The sequence below is a fragment of the Anabrus simplex genome, chromosome 3 (assembly GCF_040414725.1).
Source record: "Anabrus simplex isolate iqAnaSimp1 chromosome 3, ASM4041472v1, whole genome shotgun sequence".
Lineage (NCBI taxonomy): Eukaryota > Metazoa > Arthropoda > Insecta > Orthoptera > Tettigoniidae > Anabrus > Anabrus simplex.
The window spans coordinates 512,818,270-512,837,707 of record NC_090267.1 but is presented as its reverse complement, the minus strand read 5'-3'; the positions used below and the strand labels follow the sequence as shown (position 1 = coordinate 512,837,707).

The 19,438-nt window shown below is 39.8% G+C and overlaps 1 protein-coding gene across 1 annotated transcript in view; it reads right to left on the bottom strand.

The window, feature by feature from the left end:
* Nucleotides 1-1,229: 1,229 nt before the first annotated feature.
* LOC136866594 (transforming growth factor-beta-induced protein ig-h3) overlaps nt 1,230-19,438 on the bottom strand; it is a 370,348-nt gene continuing 352,139 nt past the window's right edge. Inside the window, exons 12-13 of the mRNA XM_067143703.2 lie at nt 5,769-5,891; nt 1,230-1,434 (exon numbers count right to left, since the gene is read on the bottom strand). Coding sequence (XP_066999804.1) covers nt 1,333-1,434; nt 5,769-5,891 — 225 coding nt within the window. The 3' untranslated portion in view covers nt 1,230-1,332. The remainder of the gene's footprint in view (nt 1,435-5,768; nt 5,892-19,438) is intronic.

Here is a 19,438-nt window from a genome sequence, read left to right as displayed (position 1 = left end):
CCTCAGAAATACATAAATGCACACACATTTCGAAACTAATAATACTTAATAATCCCCCGTGTTTAATAAAAGCATATTTCGGTAGTATTAAAGTTAAAATAAGTAGCCTGTTCTTCGCTCTAACTGCATGAAGTGTGGTCTTACCCTGTGCGAAATACATACGTTGAAATGAGCTGACGGGGCATTTGGCTGAAATATGGCGGAGACAATCAGAATGAAGCACTCGTTGGCCACACTGTACATATAGAGTCACTGTACTATATCCAACACGTGCTCCAGTAGTTCCGGCAAACCGGGTATAGAAAAGTACGGGAGACTTTACTGTGCTCGATATTTCAGTGAATAAGTTGTATTTTCTTTGCTTTCAGTTCGTAAACTCAGTTTATTGTGTGCTGTGTATTTCAAGCATGTACCTATCTTATGTGGCTTGATTAATTTAATAGTTCAGCACGCCGTACTGTATTGTGCCTGGCTGTAGGTCAGGCTATGATAGAGCAGTCGATGATAGGCGATTTACCGACTTTTTTCACCGCCGAAGGATAGACATCAATTTGAAAAATGGGCCAGAGCTATTCCACGGAAGGATACTGAGTTAACGCGTAATAGCAGAATTTGTCATGCTCATTACAGGAGGAGCTTTTAAATGTCAGCGACCGGACGAGTTGGCCGTGCGGTTAGGACCGCGCAGCTGTGAGCTTGCATCCGGGAGATAGTGGGTTCGAACCCCCACTGTCGGCAGCCCTGAATATGGTTTTCCTTGGTTTCCCATTTTCATACCAGGCAAATGCTGGGGCTGTACCTTAATTTTGGCCACGGCCGCTTTCTTTCCATTCCCAGGCCTTTCCTATCCCATCGTCGCCATAAGACCTATCTGTGTCGGTGCGCCTTAAAGAAAATTTTAAAATAAAACAATAGAAACATTTCATTTGTTAATATTCTGTTATTTTTTGTGCATTAAAACATAATTTAATAACTTACCATTTTACTGTAAGCTTCGAGTCAATTTATTGATGCTCTAGTTATAGGGAAGGTGGAATGAATGTTATTCAGTGATAAGGTTAACTTACCATCCAATAGATTTTGATGGTTCTTACCACAGAATGGGAATTGTCCACTAGTATGACTGAAAACACAGCAGAAAATTTCGTACAGGATTCGTTTTCTTCAACAGACCAGAACCATTTCATTATTGCGGATGTCGGTGCTGACAGTTCGATAACACCATCGAAGAACGTACAATCAGTTTTATTTTTCATTTCAATTAAATTACAAAATACACACTTTCTATAGGTACAGGTGTTAAAATATAAATAAAATGAATGTGATAAGAGGTTAGTCCTCCAGGTGTTGATCTGGCAGTAGCACTTTGTTGATGACGTGGATCACACCGTTCGTGTTGAGAATGTCGCACGTGAGCATGGTGGCGTCGTTAACCTGCAACACCACAACGTTTGTCGGTCACATTATCATTGTCTTTGTAGAGCTTTACTTATCCAGGGAAATGGGATCACGTCGTGCAAACCACAGGGGTCCTGAAGGAAACATTGTACTTTCTTACCCAATACAACAACACAGCGGAAAGTACTTAAGGATATTGGAAATACACAAAATTCCTAATATCGTAACTTGGAAGCAGGGCCGGTGACAAGGGAGGGACAGACGGAGCAGAGGCCCAGGCCACCAAAAACGTGCAATAAAAATAAACATTCAAAGTTTAAATAAATTGAAATGCCAATATGAATAAAACTTTTGTTGTTTAAAAGTTAAAAACAAAGCAAGGTAGAGCGTGTGTCAGTGTGCAGTTGTTGTTGTTACCAATTTTATACCAGTTATGGAATATATTTTTGAGGTAAATGCGAAAGAATATGCACTAATTTTGCAACAAAGTGGGACAAATGTACCACAATGCTTGCTTCGAAAGACACACAAAAATTACACCAACTTTACGCCAAGAATACACAACCATTCCATTCGTGGGGTGAATACGAAGAACACTGCACAAATTTTGCACTAAAATGACACCACGGTGATTCCAAATCCCTGGTGTAAATTTGGAGCATTTTTGAAGCAAATTTGGTTCAACAGTGGAGTTGACAATGAAGAAGGTTGATGTATTTTTGGGGCGAACTTGGTCTGATTTATGTACTTCATTTTCGGTGTAAAATGTCACTTCTCTTGCACCAACTTTGTTGGTGTAAAATGGTATAAGATTATTTGAAAATGCATATGGTGTAATTATGGTGCAGTTTTGGTGCATTTTTCATTGGTGTTAAATCGGTGCATGCATTGTCGCTTTTGCATCAAATTAGCACCACAAGTACACCACGTTTGTACCCATAAAAAAGTTTCACCAATTTTACACCCCCAGGAGGTGATAATCAGGCTTGGTTATATAATAACCTGCAATTTTGAGCTTCTGGTCTAAATTAAATAAGGGGAGCGGGATTTAGGGATCCAGACCCCTCAGTTGCCCAGAGGCCCAAGAATCCTGTCACCGGGCCTGCTTGGAAGTTTAATCGATTCAAAAACTTTTGAGGGTTGGGTTTTTAAAGCACTCACATGCTCATACATGGGCCCATTATACATTACTGCAGAGGCACATAACACATTATATTTTAAATGGCCAAGTCATACATGAAAAAGAGAAAAATCGCAAAATCACACAATCTTATGAGAAATAATGTTTTATTGTGTGGCAATTCACAAAATATGGTGGTGGACACAGCATGTTGTTAGTCTTTGCACTAATATAACGTCCTTTGGTTCTCATTTTGGCTCAGTTTGTCATCTTGAGGTTTTCATTGAAATAAAATAACTGTACAGTTGCTGTATAATGATTATAGAGAAAAAAATAGGAATGTGGATGAATGAATAATTAGACCGATTTTTTTAATTTTTTTATATTTAAAAATTAACACAGTCCTTTCACAGTTACATCAGTCTATTTTTCTACTCAGCTGAGAGAGGGGTTCCCGGATAATTACTTTCCATGAACTGTGAACGATACAAGCTTTGCGCCTGTTTGCTAATTGTGGTTTTAATTCTCCTTCTTCACTATCACTTATTCCTTCACCCTCGATTATTGTATTTTCAAGAAGGAAGTCGTCGTCAACTTCTTTATCAGTAAGGGAAATATCAGAATTCTCACTTACATCATTCGTCAAACTTTCAAACACTTTCTCACTATGTAATACTACTTCAGCGGCCATGTTCGTCACCAGCTGATTCTCAAAATCCGTAGACATTCACATTCAGAAATTAAGTTTACAGAACTTCCCGTAAGGATACGAACAAGCGCAATCTTCAGTAACATGTCCAATAGATGGCAGATAGCGTATGTTTTTGAATCATTGCTCAAAGACAGAGAAACAAAGATAAGACACACAATATAACTCGCGCCGATCTCCGCATTTGGTTGGTTGGTGAGTTCCCCTCTGGATGTGATGATATAGAATGCTGAGTGCATTTTTAACGATTCCTGCGAGCCACTTTGTAAACATTTTAGGACAATCCCAATGTTATAAATAATATACAATATACAATAATATACAATAAAAAATTAAATATGAAGCCTAATACTGTACTTATGAACTATGTACACAGGTAAGTGTCTGTTTCAATTTAATATTTTAATTTCTCCTAAAATATACATTGTTAATCTAAATTTATCTAAGAAGTAAACTATTCATGGTACACAAGTATGCTACTCTATTTAATTTATATCTTCTATCTGTGTGAGTTCCCCTCTGACTGGCCTTAAGAAGACACTCTTCTCGTGAAATATGCCCACGTTTGGCATTTTATTCATTTACTGACATATGCTGCTTAATGGTGAATTCATATAGTCCCCCCTCTAGCAAACTAGCAAACGGAAAGTACCCCAATTTTTAAAAATAATAATCTGTAGTTTAACTACAACCTTTTGAACGTTACCAAATTTAAGATCCGGGAAGAACACATGTTTTTCCAGTGTACGTTTTGCCTGTCCAGAAGTGTAAACCTCGCTTCTTAAATTGTTACATTGCTCGACTTCCTGATGGGGAATCCAATACAAGCGAACAGAGAACCTCGGCTAGACACAGGTACCTTGTGCACATTTATGTGGCTATCATTGCCTCTGTCAAGTCACATCCCAGTTGCCTCTGCTCAGTAGGGAAATCGTCAAGCCACCACCTCGGTTCGCCTTTTAGCCAGTCCCAAGTCGGGATAAAATAGGAAGATGAATGCTGGTAATTTACACTGACGTTCAGCAGATGTAGCCACTAAAGCACAAGAAATGCTTCAGCTGACAGACCATTTGTCAGTGCTACTAGCAAATTCTTCCCATAGCGGATGAGTGAAGATGAGTACCTGTGTCTAGAGCCCTGCATGATGCGGATATCCGCGAAACTAGTATCTTGGCGGATACAAACTGAATGGCAGTGCGGATAATTTTTCTGATAATTTCTAAATAATGAAGTTTATTGATTTTCGCCCAAGTATTGTCTTATTTTTGCTTGTGGCCTGGCGACCCTTGACATTGGTATTTTCTTTACGTCCCATTAACTACTTTTTCACTTTTTTCGGAGGCCGAAGTGCCAGAATGTAGTCTCGCAGGAGTTCTTTTACATGCCAGTAAATCTACCGACGCGAGGCTGACGTATTTGAGCACCTTCAAATACCACCGAACTGAGCCAGAATCGAACCTGCTAAATTGGGGTCAGAAGGCCGACGCCTTAGCTGTGTGAGCCACTCGGCCCGGCAATAATGACATATAAAGAGCGTTGAGACCTTAAAGCCGTAAATCTGACCTGAGCCTAACTGGCTCCTGCCCGCAGTTAGTGGAAGGAAGGAACAAAGGTCAATACGTCGGTAGTTGTCGCAAGACTGACTGTAGGGGTTCTGGTGCCAGATATCAGACCTGTTATATTGTCCGGTTCAATACCTTGGGTGTAATATACTCTAGTTAAAATATTTACAATAACCGCAGATAACCATTCGCAGATGCGGACCGGATGCGGATAATATTTTGTATATCCGCGCAGTGTCTTCTCGCCTAAGCTATGATTACGCTGGCAGCAAAGTAGCTCGACTGACATCAATGGAAACTCACGTCATTCCCAGAAAGCAACACCTACAGATAACGTCACCAACCTGCTCAGAATAAAACACAAGTAAATAAGTAAAGGAAACACTGTAGAATACAAAACGAGAATATGTAGTTATGAAACTTATCTGGCGTACTTCATTAATTCAGCGTTTCGCCACTGTGCAACGTAGAATGTGTTGCTGTCACCCTAAGGAATACTAAGGCGCAAACTAATGAAGGGAATACACACCTATGTTGTTCGTAAACCTGTAATAGATCCTCGAAATAATTCCATCAAGGAATGAAATTGATTATCGTCAACTCGCAGCCTTCACACACAGCCATTACTACTGTTGAGGTAAAAAAAAAAAAAAATTAAGCATCATCCCACAACAGTTGGTAGCACCTAATGCCTCTCCTATCGGTACTCCCGTGAACTAACAACAAAAGAGTATCACCCTGCGCCGAGTCTCCATCCCTGCCTTCGAGCATACAAATATATTTCTACTCTCTGGTGTCGGTTTGCTAGAATTGTAATGGGTTGTGTAGAAGGCTGGTTCACTCCCATATAAGAACCCAAACAGACTCATAACCTCGATGTCTAAATTCACCAAACAAAAAAACGAGGCACTTCAAACGTACAGTACAGTTCTTTTAAAACAGAAATAAGGAAAACGATGGTGTGAATTGAACACAATACCTTGAGCTTTCCATTTTTCCGGACAACATCGACAGTGTTCTGACGAGTCTGTATATCGTAGTAGAGATCTGGTTTGAATGCCTCCGAAGCGAGCATGTCATCCACCACATGATTTCTGATTGTCTGAAACATCAATATTAGAAAATAAGATCGGTTTAGACTGTAGTTTCAAGGTGCAAAACTACGTGAAGAAATTAAATGAAACAAAAAAGAGAAATATAAACATCAAAATACAACTTATCTTATGTATACTGAATTAAAATTGATAACAATGATTTATCAGTAAAGAAATGGAACCTCAAAAAGCTATACGTCTCTGAATAACACTGCTTCCAAAAATAATGTGTGAACAAAACCTTTCATTCCTCAATCTTCTCTCATTACACCAGTTGATCAATAAATTCCCATCACTTATTCAGACATATGTCTTTTCATCCCAGGGGACCCGTCCGAGAAATCTCGCATGTTCATAAAGTTGGAGTAGCCCCCTGGTGAACTAAGGAATGCACAAATCAGTCAGTCGTAGTCACCACTTAAGGTAATCTTATCCACTTGAGTGGAAGCAAATGTAACTGCATTATTATACTGACGAATGTTCCGCAAGTAGGTAATTTTTGATTTTACTACCATTCTTTTCTTAACCGATAATTACAGAATGTTATAATGACCTAAAACAGGCGTCCCAGCGGCGAAAATGTGAACTGGACAGCAATCATGGCGCGTATTTTCCTACAGCAACAGTACGGTATTTGCAAATCGCACACCGTACAACTTTTTAACTCACTTTTAAAGAAAGTATCGACATTTATGAAATGACAGTGCAGTTCGTCACTGCTAATGTATATTCTCTTTCTTTTGCGTAAGTGAGAGATGCTTGTGTTCCGTAGGCCTTGCGAACGTAATACCGTCGAGATAGGAAGTGAAGGAGAGTTGAGCAAAAGCCGTAGGATAGGAAGATTGAAAGTTAGGAGCCTGACACAAGTAATTGGAAGGAATGCCACACTCAGGTAGAGTCCCCGTGGTCACCAACCCATATCCCCAAGATGAGAGCTTCTTTCAACAGGTAGTGGATACCATGAAACATGCACCGCAGGCACTAGTTAAATTATATTTGTTATCTGAAGGTTTTTCAATAGTAGTATAACGCCATTTGAATCTGTAGTTTACAAAGGGCATTTTATAGTAAATGTAACCTCCAGTTTTAGGTATAATTCGGACCTCAAGAACGTGAATTTTCCTGTTGTTCGTGGTTCAAACCGCGCCAACTTTACGGAGAAACTAAACATTATTATCGATTTTTCAAAGTGTCGCGTTTGAAATTGCGTAGAACCTGATATCATTCCAGAGAGAAATACGAACTGCTGACTTCAGATGTCATTACTCGTCTCCAGACTAATACCGGGTGGGCAGAATAGAACAGTCCGGGAAATGTTTACAATAGAACTGACGCGGGACTGAATATCACAGAAGATGCTGGAAATGGCCTCATGTGAAGAAATGAAAAACTAAGCATCCAAAAGTCCCGACTGCACGTCACCCAGAAACCACTCAACATGCGAAAGTTCGTCTGGACGCAAGCAAACAGTACATTTTTAAGGGTTCAGTTGCAGCTCCTTTTTGATCATGTTTCGACACGACGAGCTCTTAGTTCCCACTCGCACAGATAAACAGGTTTGAGATTTCCAGGCCTTCCGTCACTCGAGCAATGTTCGAACTCTTTTCGGATAGTTCCCACAGGGCCCCTTTTCACGCCACGATGATTTTAGTGCATTTTGGCCCAAATTATTTTAAACTGGAATAAAAATAAATGTTGATAAAATATAACACTGTCAAAAGCGAAAATATTTTATTGATTTCACACGATTAGATGGCGGATATGAAATACAAAATTAGAAGATGCCAGGTGTAACTCTCACGCCTCACATGTGGTGCTGTTGACTGTCGAACATTTTGATAAGCATTGCTGTATCCTCTCTTGTATTCCAGTCAGATGATCCACCGAGGTACACGGTTGGACATATGCCGTCATCACCCTGTTTTTGTATAGATTTGTATAGAAGTGGATATTTTTATTCAAGCGTCATATTTAAGGAATATTTGTATATCTTATTTTGAAAGACATGAATATAACAATCTGATTTTGGATATTTTCGGTGTTCTGGAGAAAAATGCATGTATTCATTTTCTTTCTTCTTACGTTTCACCCTCTTTGGGGACGTTAAATCAATCACTGTTTTGTGTGTTGTTCTTTTCTTAGCGCCAACCATTTCTTCATTCTTTCTGATCTTCGTTTCCTGTCACCTTCCAAGATAATACGTTCGGCTTTTTATGTAGATTTGTCTTGGAACCTTATATTTTCGTCTCTAGTTATTACTTTAACTGTTCGCCGGGCTCAGAAGGTTGAAGCGCTGATCCTCGCTCAGTCCGGTGGTATTTGAAGGTGCTCAAATACGTCAGCCTCGTGTCGGTAGATTTACTGGCATGTAAAAGAACTCCTGCGGGACAAAATTCCGGCACCTCGGCGTGGGACGTAAAACAAACAACATTATTATTATTATTATTATTATTATTATTATTATTATTATTATTATTATTATTATTATTATTATTATTATTATTATTATTATTATTATTATTATTACTACTACTACTACTACTTTAGATGTTCAACTGAATAGTGAATTTTCTGTAATTTTCAATTCTACTAGCTCTTTTTCAGTTTATTTAAACCAGTTGGGTTTTGTTTTGCATTCATTTCATTTTACATGTATTTGCCTATTTTTGAAATTTTTCATACAAACGCACCACGTTATGTAAGCAAACAGCTATAAGCTCGAACATTTAACATATATGAAGTCCTTATTAAGTGACATGCGGAAGCTAAACTCTTTCTTAAAGTCACTCAGAGAAACAGAATGGACAAAATCATAAAAGTAGAGAAAAGAATCACTAGAACAGTCATAAATAAATAAAATCTCAAAAATATGGACAGTAATGGATACTGCCGAACGAAGTGGTGTACAAGGAACTGGAGCCCATCACAGGTACTATACGGAGGAATTCCTTTTTGGTCACATTAAGAGGACACCAGAAGCCAGATTACCAAGAAAAATTATAGAGAAACTCTAGAATATGAAGCAACAAGTAGGAGGGATTAAGGAAGTTAGAGAGGATATGAGTCCGCCTCTGTGGTGTAGTGGCTAGTGTGATTACCTGCCAACCCGGAGGCCCGAGTTCCGTTCCCGGCTCTGCCACGAAATTGAAAAGTGGTATCAGGGCTGAAACCGGGTCGACTCAGCCTCGGGACGTCAACTGAGTATTGGAAGTTGGGGGTGGCGATTCGATTCTCTCCTCGACCATCCTCGAAGTGGTGTTTCGTGGTTTCCCACTTCTCCTCCAAGCAAATGCCGGGATGGCACCTAACTTAAAGTCACGGCCACTTCCTACCCTCTTCATTATCTATCTCTTCCAATCTTCCCATCCCCCGCAAGGCACCTGTTCAGCATAGCAGGTGAGGCTGCCTAAGCGAGGAACTGGCCCTCACGCACCAGGACACTGTCCTTGAGGCGGTCGAGGTGGGATTCCTCGCTGAGTCCGGTGGAAAACCGACCCTGGAGGGTGAACAGATTAAGAAGGAAAGAGAAGATATTGAAAAACTATAAATAAGTATGGACGATTTGCAAAACAAAACAGAAAATTTACAGAAATCGAAAAACGGAAAAATTAGATTTAAACCAAAAGTAGACAATCGGCATATAATGAAAAAGATGAGGAAGGAAAGGAACGCTACTGGGCAGTTCGGAAAGAAAACAAAGAAGATGTTTGACTGAAGTGGTCAGAAGGAGAAGTCTTTAGTTCACACTTTTGGTACGTACATAAAGAAATTCTCCGTCAGACCATGAAAGCCTTTGTAAATGCTTCCATTATCCGTAACCTTGGCGCGAAGAGAGGTGGTCTGCTTAGCTCTTTGCCCATGGGAATTCACCTGGTACTCATTTTTTGTGTTGGCAGAGCCAGGCTCCACTCAAGAAGAGCAAATCTTGTTTCTTAAATTTTACGACTTCCTGACGCGGAATCGAACCCACGTTCTTCCGGGTGAACGGAGCACACCTTTCTCGCCTTGGGCCAGGCAGCCCCTCAAGAAGAAATTCAAATGGAAAAATATTTGTTTAGTCCGATGGAAGTATCTCCAAAATAGGTTTATGGAAAATTGTTAATTTATAATTACTAATTTAAAAATAAATATTGCTTTCCAAATTATTCATTTTTCACTTCAAGTTCTTCTGGTTTATTCTCTTCTGTGTTGGCTTTTAATTAATTAATCATTGGTTTTTAATCGAAACAACAGGGAATTACGGAATAGACTACCAGACGACAAATGATTTTTACTTTGAGGAAATTAAGACATACAGTTCTTAATATTAGAACATCCGACTCCTAAGCCAAGTGATCATCACTGAGGCGTTCGGTTCAGAGGGTCCCGGGTTCCATTCCTGGCCGGGTCAGGGGTTTGAATCTTCCATTCTTAATCCCTTTGCCCTCCAGGGTTGGTTTTTCCCTCGGACTCAGCGAGGGATCCCACCTCTACCACCTCAAGGTCAGTGTCCTGGAGCGTGAGACTTTGGGTCGGGGTATACAACTGGGGAGGAGGACCAGTACCTCGCCCAGGCTGCCTCAACTGCTATGCTGAACATGAACCTTGTGGCGGGATGGGAAGATCGGAAGGGATAGACAAGGAAGAGAGGAGAAAACCGCTGTGGCCTTAACTGAGGTACCATCGCAACATTTGCCTCGAGGAGAAGTGGGAAAGATGGCTGGGGTGGGAATCGAACCCCTCTCTACTCACTTGACCTCCCGAGGTTGAGTGGATTCCGTTCCAGCTCTCGTACCACTTTTCAAATTTCGTGGCAGAGTCGGGAATCGAACCCGGGCCTCCGGGCGTGGCAGCTATTTACACTAACCACTACACCACAGAGGAGGGTTTTATGCTTTTCACTGCAGCGATCGAATATACTCGATCTGCCTTTTAACTGCGTGATATGCTTCTGCCATCTATTAGCCACACTTTAAACCAATTAGTTTACATTACTTCTGTACGAAAACGGTTTTCTTTTGTCGCATAGTTGTAAACATCGTGCTACCGCGTACGACCGTAAGATGCGTCCGGCAGTTCTAGAAGAGATTGAGTCCGATGTGGATTTCTATAGTGGCGGTAGTGATATTGAGGATATTAGTGAAGTGACAGGGAGTGATAGTGATGTTGATAGTGGTGATGATTTGCTGTCGGAGGGAGGAAATGATATCGACCTAGACTTACCCACAGGGCCGGACGACGAGTTTGCGCCGAATGCACAGGCATTGCAAACGCCAAGCCTAGCTGTGTAAAATAATAATTTGACCCCTGAATACTCTGAAATTGATTATTTCGAGGTATTTGTGAATGAAGAAGTGCTGGCAAAGGTAGCGGACGAAGCAAACAGATTTTTTAAACAGACAGTCGATGCTAAGTTCATGACAACTTCCTCTCTACTTTCATCAATATTGTGTGAGTTTAATTTAATATTTCTGCTATTAATCGTGTGTATTGTGCGTATATATCGTAGACACAGCCCATAACGCAAATGAAAAGTTCTAAGCATCTTCCTAATGTATGAGTATGGTTCCAGTGTATGGGACCCTCACCAGGATTACTTGATTCAAGAACTGGAAACAATCCAAAGGAAAGCAGCTCGATTTTTTTATTAGAGTTGTTTATAGTCGCTTTAACTCCAAGGTCTTATCGCGACTCTTACATATGATTACAGAATAATAGTAATAATAATAATATTGTAATTATGAAAATATAAAGGAAAAAATAAATAAGTATAATGTAATTACATTTTGGAGTGCAAGCCAGTGTCCTTGAGGAAGTTGATGACTTGATGACTCAGTGCTGGAGAAGCCAGTGCCAGTTCCATTTCCTTAGGTATGTTGTGGTGTTGGCGCCAATGGTCATACAGTTGACATTCTGAGATGATATGCTTGACAGTGAGAGAGCAGTTACATTTACTGCAGGTGGGAGGTTGTTTCTTTTCTAGGAGATAGTTGTGGGTGATCTTCGTGTGTCCTAACTGGTAAGGTTTTGGAAAGGATATGTTCTCGTAGATATCATTTTAATTTTTTGGAGGTTGCTAGTGGAAGTTTTAAGCCAGTTCATTTTCCATTGTTCGTGTAGTTTGGTTTTGATATAAGCGATGATATCAGAATGTGGCGTGGCAATTTGACGGTCCTTGATTGGAAGACTAGTAGCCTCTTTTGCTACTTGATCAGCTGATTCGTTGCCTGGTATTCCTCTGTGAGATGGTATCCACATAAAAAAACATTTTTTCCTGCAACCTTGATCTTGTGGTACAGCATTTGAATTTCTTTAACAAGGAGGTGTGTTGTTGATGGATTTTGTATTGAAGTTAATGCACTTTTGGAATCAGAGAATATTATTAATGAGTTATTGTAGCTTGCTTTCGAAATATGAATCATGGCCTGTTTAAGAGCATACAGTTCACTTGTAAAAACTGTAAAAAGATCTGGTAATCTGTATAGCTTACTATAGTCTTTATATTTCGGTGCAAAACCATTTCTCTCATTAAATTTTGATCCATCAGTATAAATTGCACTATAAGATGAGCATCTATTACAAATTTCATTAAATAACTGTTAGGATTTCACTGTGTCAGCTTGAGCTTTAAAATTGTTGTTCAATTCCCAGTTGATTGGAGGCAAATGAGCTTTCCATGGAGGGGTATCTAGTGAGTTGTGTGGAAATAAAATGGCTGAGGTTTAGTTCTTTGAGAAGATTGTATATTCTGATGTTAAAGGGTTGGGGTTGAGGTCCAGTTAGTTTTCCTTTATGTCTCTTTGAAAGTAGGTGTTTTTTCAAGTATTGGTTACTTGTGCCAGCTATCTTGAGTGCGTATGTCAAACTCAGCTGTTTACGTCTGATTTCAAGTGGTGGTTCGTTGGCTTCAATCTCTATACTAGCTATGGGGCTGGTGCGATGGGCTCCTAGGGCAATTCGAAGAGCTGAAGATTGGATGGTATCAAGGATCTTAAGAGTAGATGGTCTGGCAGAACAATATACTATACTGCCATAATCCAGTTTGGCTCTGATTGTGGCTCTGTATGTGTTCATTAGGACATGGTAGTCTGCTCCCCAGTTTTTTGCTGAGAGAATTTTCATGATATTCATTCTTCTTTGACACTCGTCTTTAAGATTTTTAAGGTATGGGGTCCAGGTGAGCTTGTTATCAAATAGAAGTCCTAGAATTTTAATAGTTTTAACTGATTCAATTTTATGGTCTTCCATATATAACTCAGGGTTAGGGATGGTATGTTTATTTTTGGAGAAGAGAATACATTTGGTTTTAGTTTTAGAAAATTTGAACCCTGTGGTTTTAGTCCAGTTTTGAATATTTACAATTGATTCCTGTAATAGGAGTTGAGTCGCAATATTTTTCCCTAGGCAGAAGATTATCAAATCGTCAGCAAAAAGGCAACACTTAACTGGTGAGTGGATGTTAGAGACTATACCATTACTTGCCACAAGAAACAGTGTTACACTGATAACTGATCCTTGTGGGACTCCATTGTTGATTACTACTTCCTTTGATAGCATTCCATTTACTCTAACTGGAATTTGGCGCATTTCGAGAAAATTGTAAATGAAATATAGGATATTTCCGGATATATTATGTGTCATTAGTACTTTGATTACATAGTCTTTCCATACCATGTCATATGCCTTATTAATATCTAAACTGACTGCTATTAGGTGTTGGTTGTTGAGGAACGCTTCCTGTATTTCAGATTCCAGACTTATCAAAGTGTCTGTTGTGGAGTGTGCTTTACGGAACCCGTTTTGCACATTACTGAAGAAATTTATGTGCTCGAGATACCAGCGTAATCTTTTGTTGACCATTTTCTCCATGAGTTTACACATCGCATTAGTTAAAGCAACAGGGCGATAATTTTCTGCAATTGAGTTGTCTTTCTCTGGTTTGAGTATTGGAACTACAATGGCATTTCGTCATTGATCAGGAAAAGTCTTAGTGCTCCATATGTGGTTGAAAATGGCCAGAAGATAATGTATTGCATTTAGTGGAAGCTGTTTTAGAAATTCATAATGGACCTATCTGGTCCAGGACTAGATTTGCCACATTTGTCAACTTCAATAATTATTTCCTGTAGTTGAAAAGCATCGTTTAGATTATAGTTGGGATCAGAGATGGTTTTTCTTAGATCAACGGATTCACTGGATTTCTTTGTATGGAGAAATTCGGGATCGTAATTTTTGTCACTAGAGATCTCGGCAAATGTGTCAGCTAATTTATGAGCGATGTTGTGAGGTTTGTTTATGAAGATTCCATCAACCGAGTTTCTGAGGGAAGTAATGTATAAGTGATTATGTTTGCCATTTATTCTTTGAAGTTTATTCCACATTTCCTTTTGTGGGGTTTGGGAACTTAGCGAGGAGACAAATGATAGCCATGAATTCTTTTTGCTGAGTTTAATTTATTTTCGAGCGATTGCTCTACATTTCTGAAATTGGGCTTTATTTTCAGGAGTGGGTTTTCTTTTGTAGAGGTAGAAAGCTTGATTCTTATTCTTAATAGCCTCCTTACAAGTGTCATTCCACCAAGGTAGTGTTTTCTTAAAGGAATTTGAGATTACTTCTGGAACACTCAAGTCCTCAGATTTAACAAGAACTTCTGTGAAATCTTGAACAATGGTATTTATGTGCTTAAAAGGGAAATCATTTGGAGGGGTTAAGTCTTTTAAGTGATTGTTGACTGTTTGCCTAAATTTCGTCCAATCTGCCTTATTTAAGTTCGATTTAGAGCTGTTAATAAATGAGGAGTAGACAGAAGAAATTTTCATTATTGATTAGTATCGGGAAGTGGCCATTATTTCCTTGGAGTGTTGAATAAACAGATCAGTTGAAAAGGGTTGCTACGTCCGGAGTGCAGATGGTTAGGTCTATACTACTACAGGTGCCGTGGGCTATGTCAAAGCGAGTTGGAGCAGTAGAGTTCATTAGAATTAAATCAAATTCATCAAGTATCTTTTCTATCTCTTTTCCTCTTGCATCAGAACTATGGCTATTCCATAATGTGTTGTGGCTGTTGAAGTCACCTACTAGGATGAATGGTTTAGGTAGTTGGTGGATAAGGTTTCGTAGATCGTCACCTTGAAACAAATAACTGTTTGGAATATAAACATTGCAGATACATAGAGAAGGTGTTAGATAGATTGAAATTGCTACAGCTTCCAAATTAGTGATAACAGTAATTTCTTTGGCATAGATACTGTTTTCGATATAAGTAGCTACTCCTCCACTCGCATGATTCACATTTGTTCTATTTTTGTGGTAGACAACGACTGTAGAGTCTTAGACTGGCAGCAAAGTCGTTCTGAAAGTTTGTTTCTTGGAGACAGATAACAGATGGTTGGTGTTTGCTTATTAGGAGTTGTAGATATTCTGTGATCGATAACTGTTAAGATTCCATTGGAGAAATGTTGTCATAATAATGATCAAAAGCAGAATGAGGTTTATCTCCATTGCTATACTGGGAAGGAATTGTCGTCACTGGAATAGTCTGGCGTTACATTGATATGCGTTGGGTCTTCACTTTGACTGGCGGATTTCAGTAGTATTTTTTTTACTATTCGAGTGCTTTTGTTTGTTATGCTTTTATCGGTATAGTAAGGATAGAGTTTTTGAAGGGCTTTAGCAAGACCTTCTAAGTCTTGTGTGTAGTTTGAAGCAATTGCTGTTATGTCCTTGGCACCAACTGTATTTTCAAAGAAGGATTGGAGCTGTAGGTAGCTGAGGGGGAATAGTGATTCGTCGGCTTCCAGAACTTGTTTTACTGGCAGGAGCATTTCACTTATTGATTTTTGGGTGTCTGTCTTGGGTTTCTTGGAAGTGTGATTTGTCTTACGGTTTTCGATTTGTTCAGGAGAAGCCAGTATGGATTTGTTGCTATCAGGAGGATTTGGATTAGTTGTTTCACTACTAGCTAGTGAAATTGGCCTTATTCACTGTTGTAGGGGTGGCGTGTGTTTCCATAGGTGCTGCAATTTCTCTCTCAATTTGAATTCTGGAGGAGGGAGGATCATTACAGACTTGGCTAAGTGCTAAGTCGGGGTTGGTCAGTGAAGTGGCTTCTTGAATAGGCCTATCTTTTGGGAGAGAGCTAGAAGTACCGATGTCTGTTTTCGGGTTTTCGACCTCTGACTTTTGTGAAATCTCTTGGAGCTGAGGAAAATGATTCGAAGAGTATTCATCTTTTGGAAGTGATACGTTGTTATGACAGTCTTTGGCCAGATGTCCTTCGGCATGGCAAAGAAAACAAGTGGGTGAGTCGGATGATAGGTAAATCCAGTAGTTTGTACCATCGTATTCGTGATGAAGGGATTCGGGGAGTTTATCAAAGTCTTCATTTTGAATGTACATTTGTCTTCGAAAGCTTAAAATGTGGGAAAATCCTGGAATTGACAAACCTGCTCTGATTGGGGTAATCCTAGACATGATTTTCGCACCGAGTTTTAACAATTCCTCTTCAATAACATAGTTTGGGATCACAGGACTGACGTTGGATAGTATAATACGCTTGTTTTTTGTTAGAAGGGGTCGTATTTCCAGTGATACATTGTTTATTAAGATCTTGGGGTTTTTCAATATCAGATCTTCAACATTTTTCTTACTAGAGAGAAAGATGCATATCCTTCCGTTCGATATACGTGAAACAAACCGAATGTTGCTAGGGGTTGTAAGTTTACCTATAGCTAGCACATAATCCTTGATACTGATCCCATCATGAGATTCGATTACAATAGCTTGTTCTTTGGAGGGGTACGACTGTATTGCAGTAGAATAGCTTAATCTTGAATTACGTTCGTTACTAGGCCTACTTGTGACGGTTGTCATTTGGTTACCTGATGCACTGTTACGATGTGGAGGGTTATTTACGGTGTTGTTATTATTTGTTGGCTTATTTGGTGTCTGTTGAGGAAAAATATAACTGATTTTTCATTCATTGAATTCGATAGATGCCGACCTCTATCAACAGAGGTGGCCATTTTGAGTGGGTCAGCAAAGGGTTTTAGGTTATCTGTATAGTTCTTCACTTCTCACAAAGACCACGGAAATAATACTTACAAGAATGTAGTAGGTGATCTAAATATTTACTTCTGATCACTTTTACACTAATGTAACGATTACGAACGTCTATTACATACCAAAACTTGAGCAAGGTAATTACTCGCGAACATCATCAGTCACTGACGCAGCTCAATTTGTTCTGGGTGATTTCGACAAAAGAGTAGCGTTACAAAAATGTTGTAAAGTTTGGGCTGGGAAGACTTGGGAGAAAGGAGACGAGCTGCTCGACTAAGTGGTATGTTCCGAATTGTGAGTGGAGAGATGGTGTGGAATGACATTAGTAGACGAATAAGTTTGAGTGGTACTTTAAAACTAGAAAAGATCACAATAGGAAGATATAGTTGGAATTCAAGAGGACAAATTGGGGCAAATATTCGTTTATAGGAAGGGGAGTTAGCTGGAATAACTTATCAAGGGAGATGTTCAATAAATTTCCAATTTCTTTGCAATCGTTTAAGAAAAACTAGGAAAACAACGGATAGGGAATCCAGCACCTGGATGACTGCCCTAAATGCAGGTCAGTAATGATTGACGGAACTTTTGCCACTTCGTGTGGAATCGAACCCTGGATCCCTGACATGAATTGTGTCCAACACTGTATGAACAAACTGTCGAGTTAGAAAATAGTCTTAAAATATCCTTCACCGGGTGAGTTGGCCGTGCTTAGAGGCGCGCGGCTGTGAGCTTGTATCCGGGAGATAGTGGGTTCGAATCCCACTCTCGGCAGCCCTGAAGATGGTTTTCCGTGGTTTCCCATTTTCACACCAGGCAAATGCTGGGGCTGTACCTTAATTAAGGCCACGGCCGCTTGCTTCCAACTCCTAGACCTTTCCTATCCCACCGTCGCCATAAGACCTGTATGTGTCGGCGCGACGTAAAGCCACTAGCAAAAAAAAATCCTTCTGTATTTTGTGCTGGTATTTTATGTTCGAATTGGAGATAATGTATGTTGAGTTTGTTGGCTGAAATAATCCAGCACAGAAGTCACAACAACGTGTCGAAGAATTCAGCAGTGAATAGGTTAATCGCGCGTGAAAAGTTCTTCTGGCTCGGGGACTGGGCATATGTGTTTGTCCCAACACTCTCCTCTTCACATTCAGGCAACATGCACAAACCACCACACACACACGCACATACACGCGCGTGCGATAGTGATTACTTCCCTCCACATAGGCGTTGGCGTCAGGAAGGGCATCCGGCCGTAAACCAGGACCAAATCAATATGCGACACAGTCCACAGAGCGGTAGATTCGAGATACAGTTCAACCTAAAAGGAATGAAGATGTTTATCGTTCTTTATTACTGTATAACGTGTATTTTTAAGCTCGATGTTAGACTAGAACATTTCCTTCCTACCAGATGACCCGGTGAAATGGATTGCATTGTAGCTCTTCATAACCGACCTTCCAACTCAGTTCACTGAGTTCGATGATCTTGTGCGGTTTGCACGTGAAGTACCTCGTCCTCTCCTTGGCACTGTAAAACGACATGGACAGCCAGCTCGTTAGTTTGTGACGAATATAGTGTATGTTAATTTGGTGTTACTCTCTTGGCTTTAAATAACAGTTGTTATAGGTTATGTTTCTGTGGAAAAATGTTCTATTATATCCAACAAATTACCAACAAGAATAGCAGGTACACTTTCAGTGAGGCCTAGTCTACCCCTCAAAACCTAACTGAACAGTCCTGGATGTTTTATCTTCTGTTTCTTCCAACATCCTACCACTTTTTCTCGTCAGATTTCATCAAATAGTGTCCGGATTTATTCCTAATGGTTAGCGTGCCGGCCTTTGGTCACAGGGGTCCCGGGTTCGATTCCCGGCAGGGTCGGGAATTTTAACCATCATTGCTTAACTTCGCTGGCATGGGGGCTGTGTGAATGTGTAATCTTCATCATCATTTCATCCTCATCACGACGCGCAGGACGCCTATAGGCGTCAAATCAAAAGTCTTGCACCTGGCAAGCCGAACAAACCGTCGGACACTCCCGGCACTAAAAGCCGTACGACATTTCATTTCATCAAATAATTCTCCTCTCACCAACCCTATTCGGTATCTCCTCGTTTGCGATTCGATACACTCATCTCATCTCTTGTGACACCACATTTCAAAAGCTTCTATTCGCCTTTTTTCTACAGTAGTTATTGTTCATGTTTCACTTCCGTTCGACTCAAACGTTTTCGAAAACGTATTTCTAACATGCACGTCTGTGTTTGATGTGGGCAATGGAAGGCCTTCATTGCATTTTATGTCGTCCTTATTTCCCCCGTCATTCGTTAATCTAGTATCAAAGTAAGAATATTTATCTGCTCATTTAAGACCTAATTTTCTAATTTAATACTTCCTGCATCACTTGACTTTACTGAAGTGCATTTCATTATTTTGGTTTTGAATTTATTTTCCTAGTGAACTTCTTCGCCAAAACCGTGTCCGTACTATTCAGAAATATCTCGAGATCTTCTGCGGACTC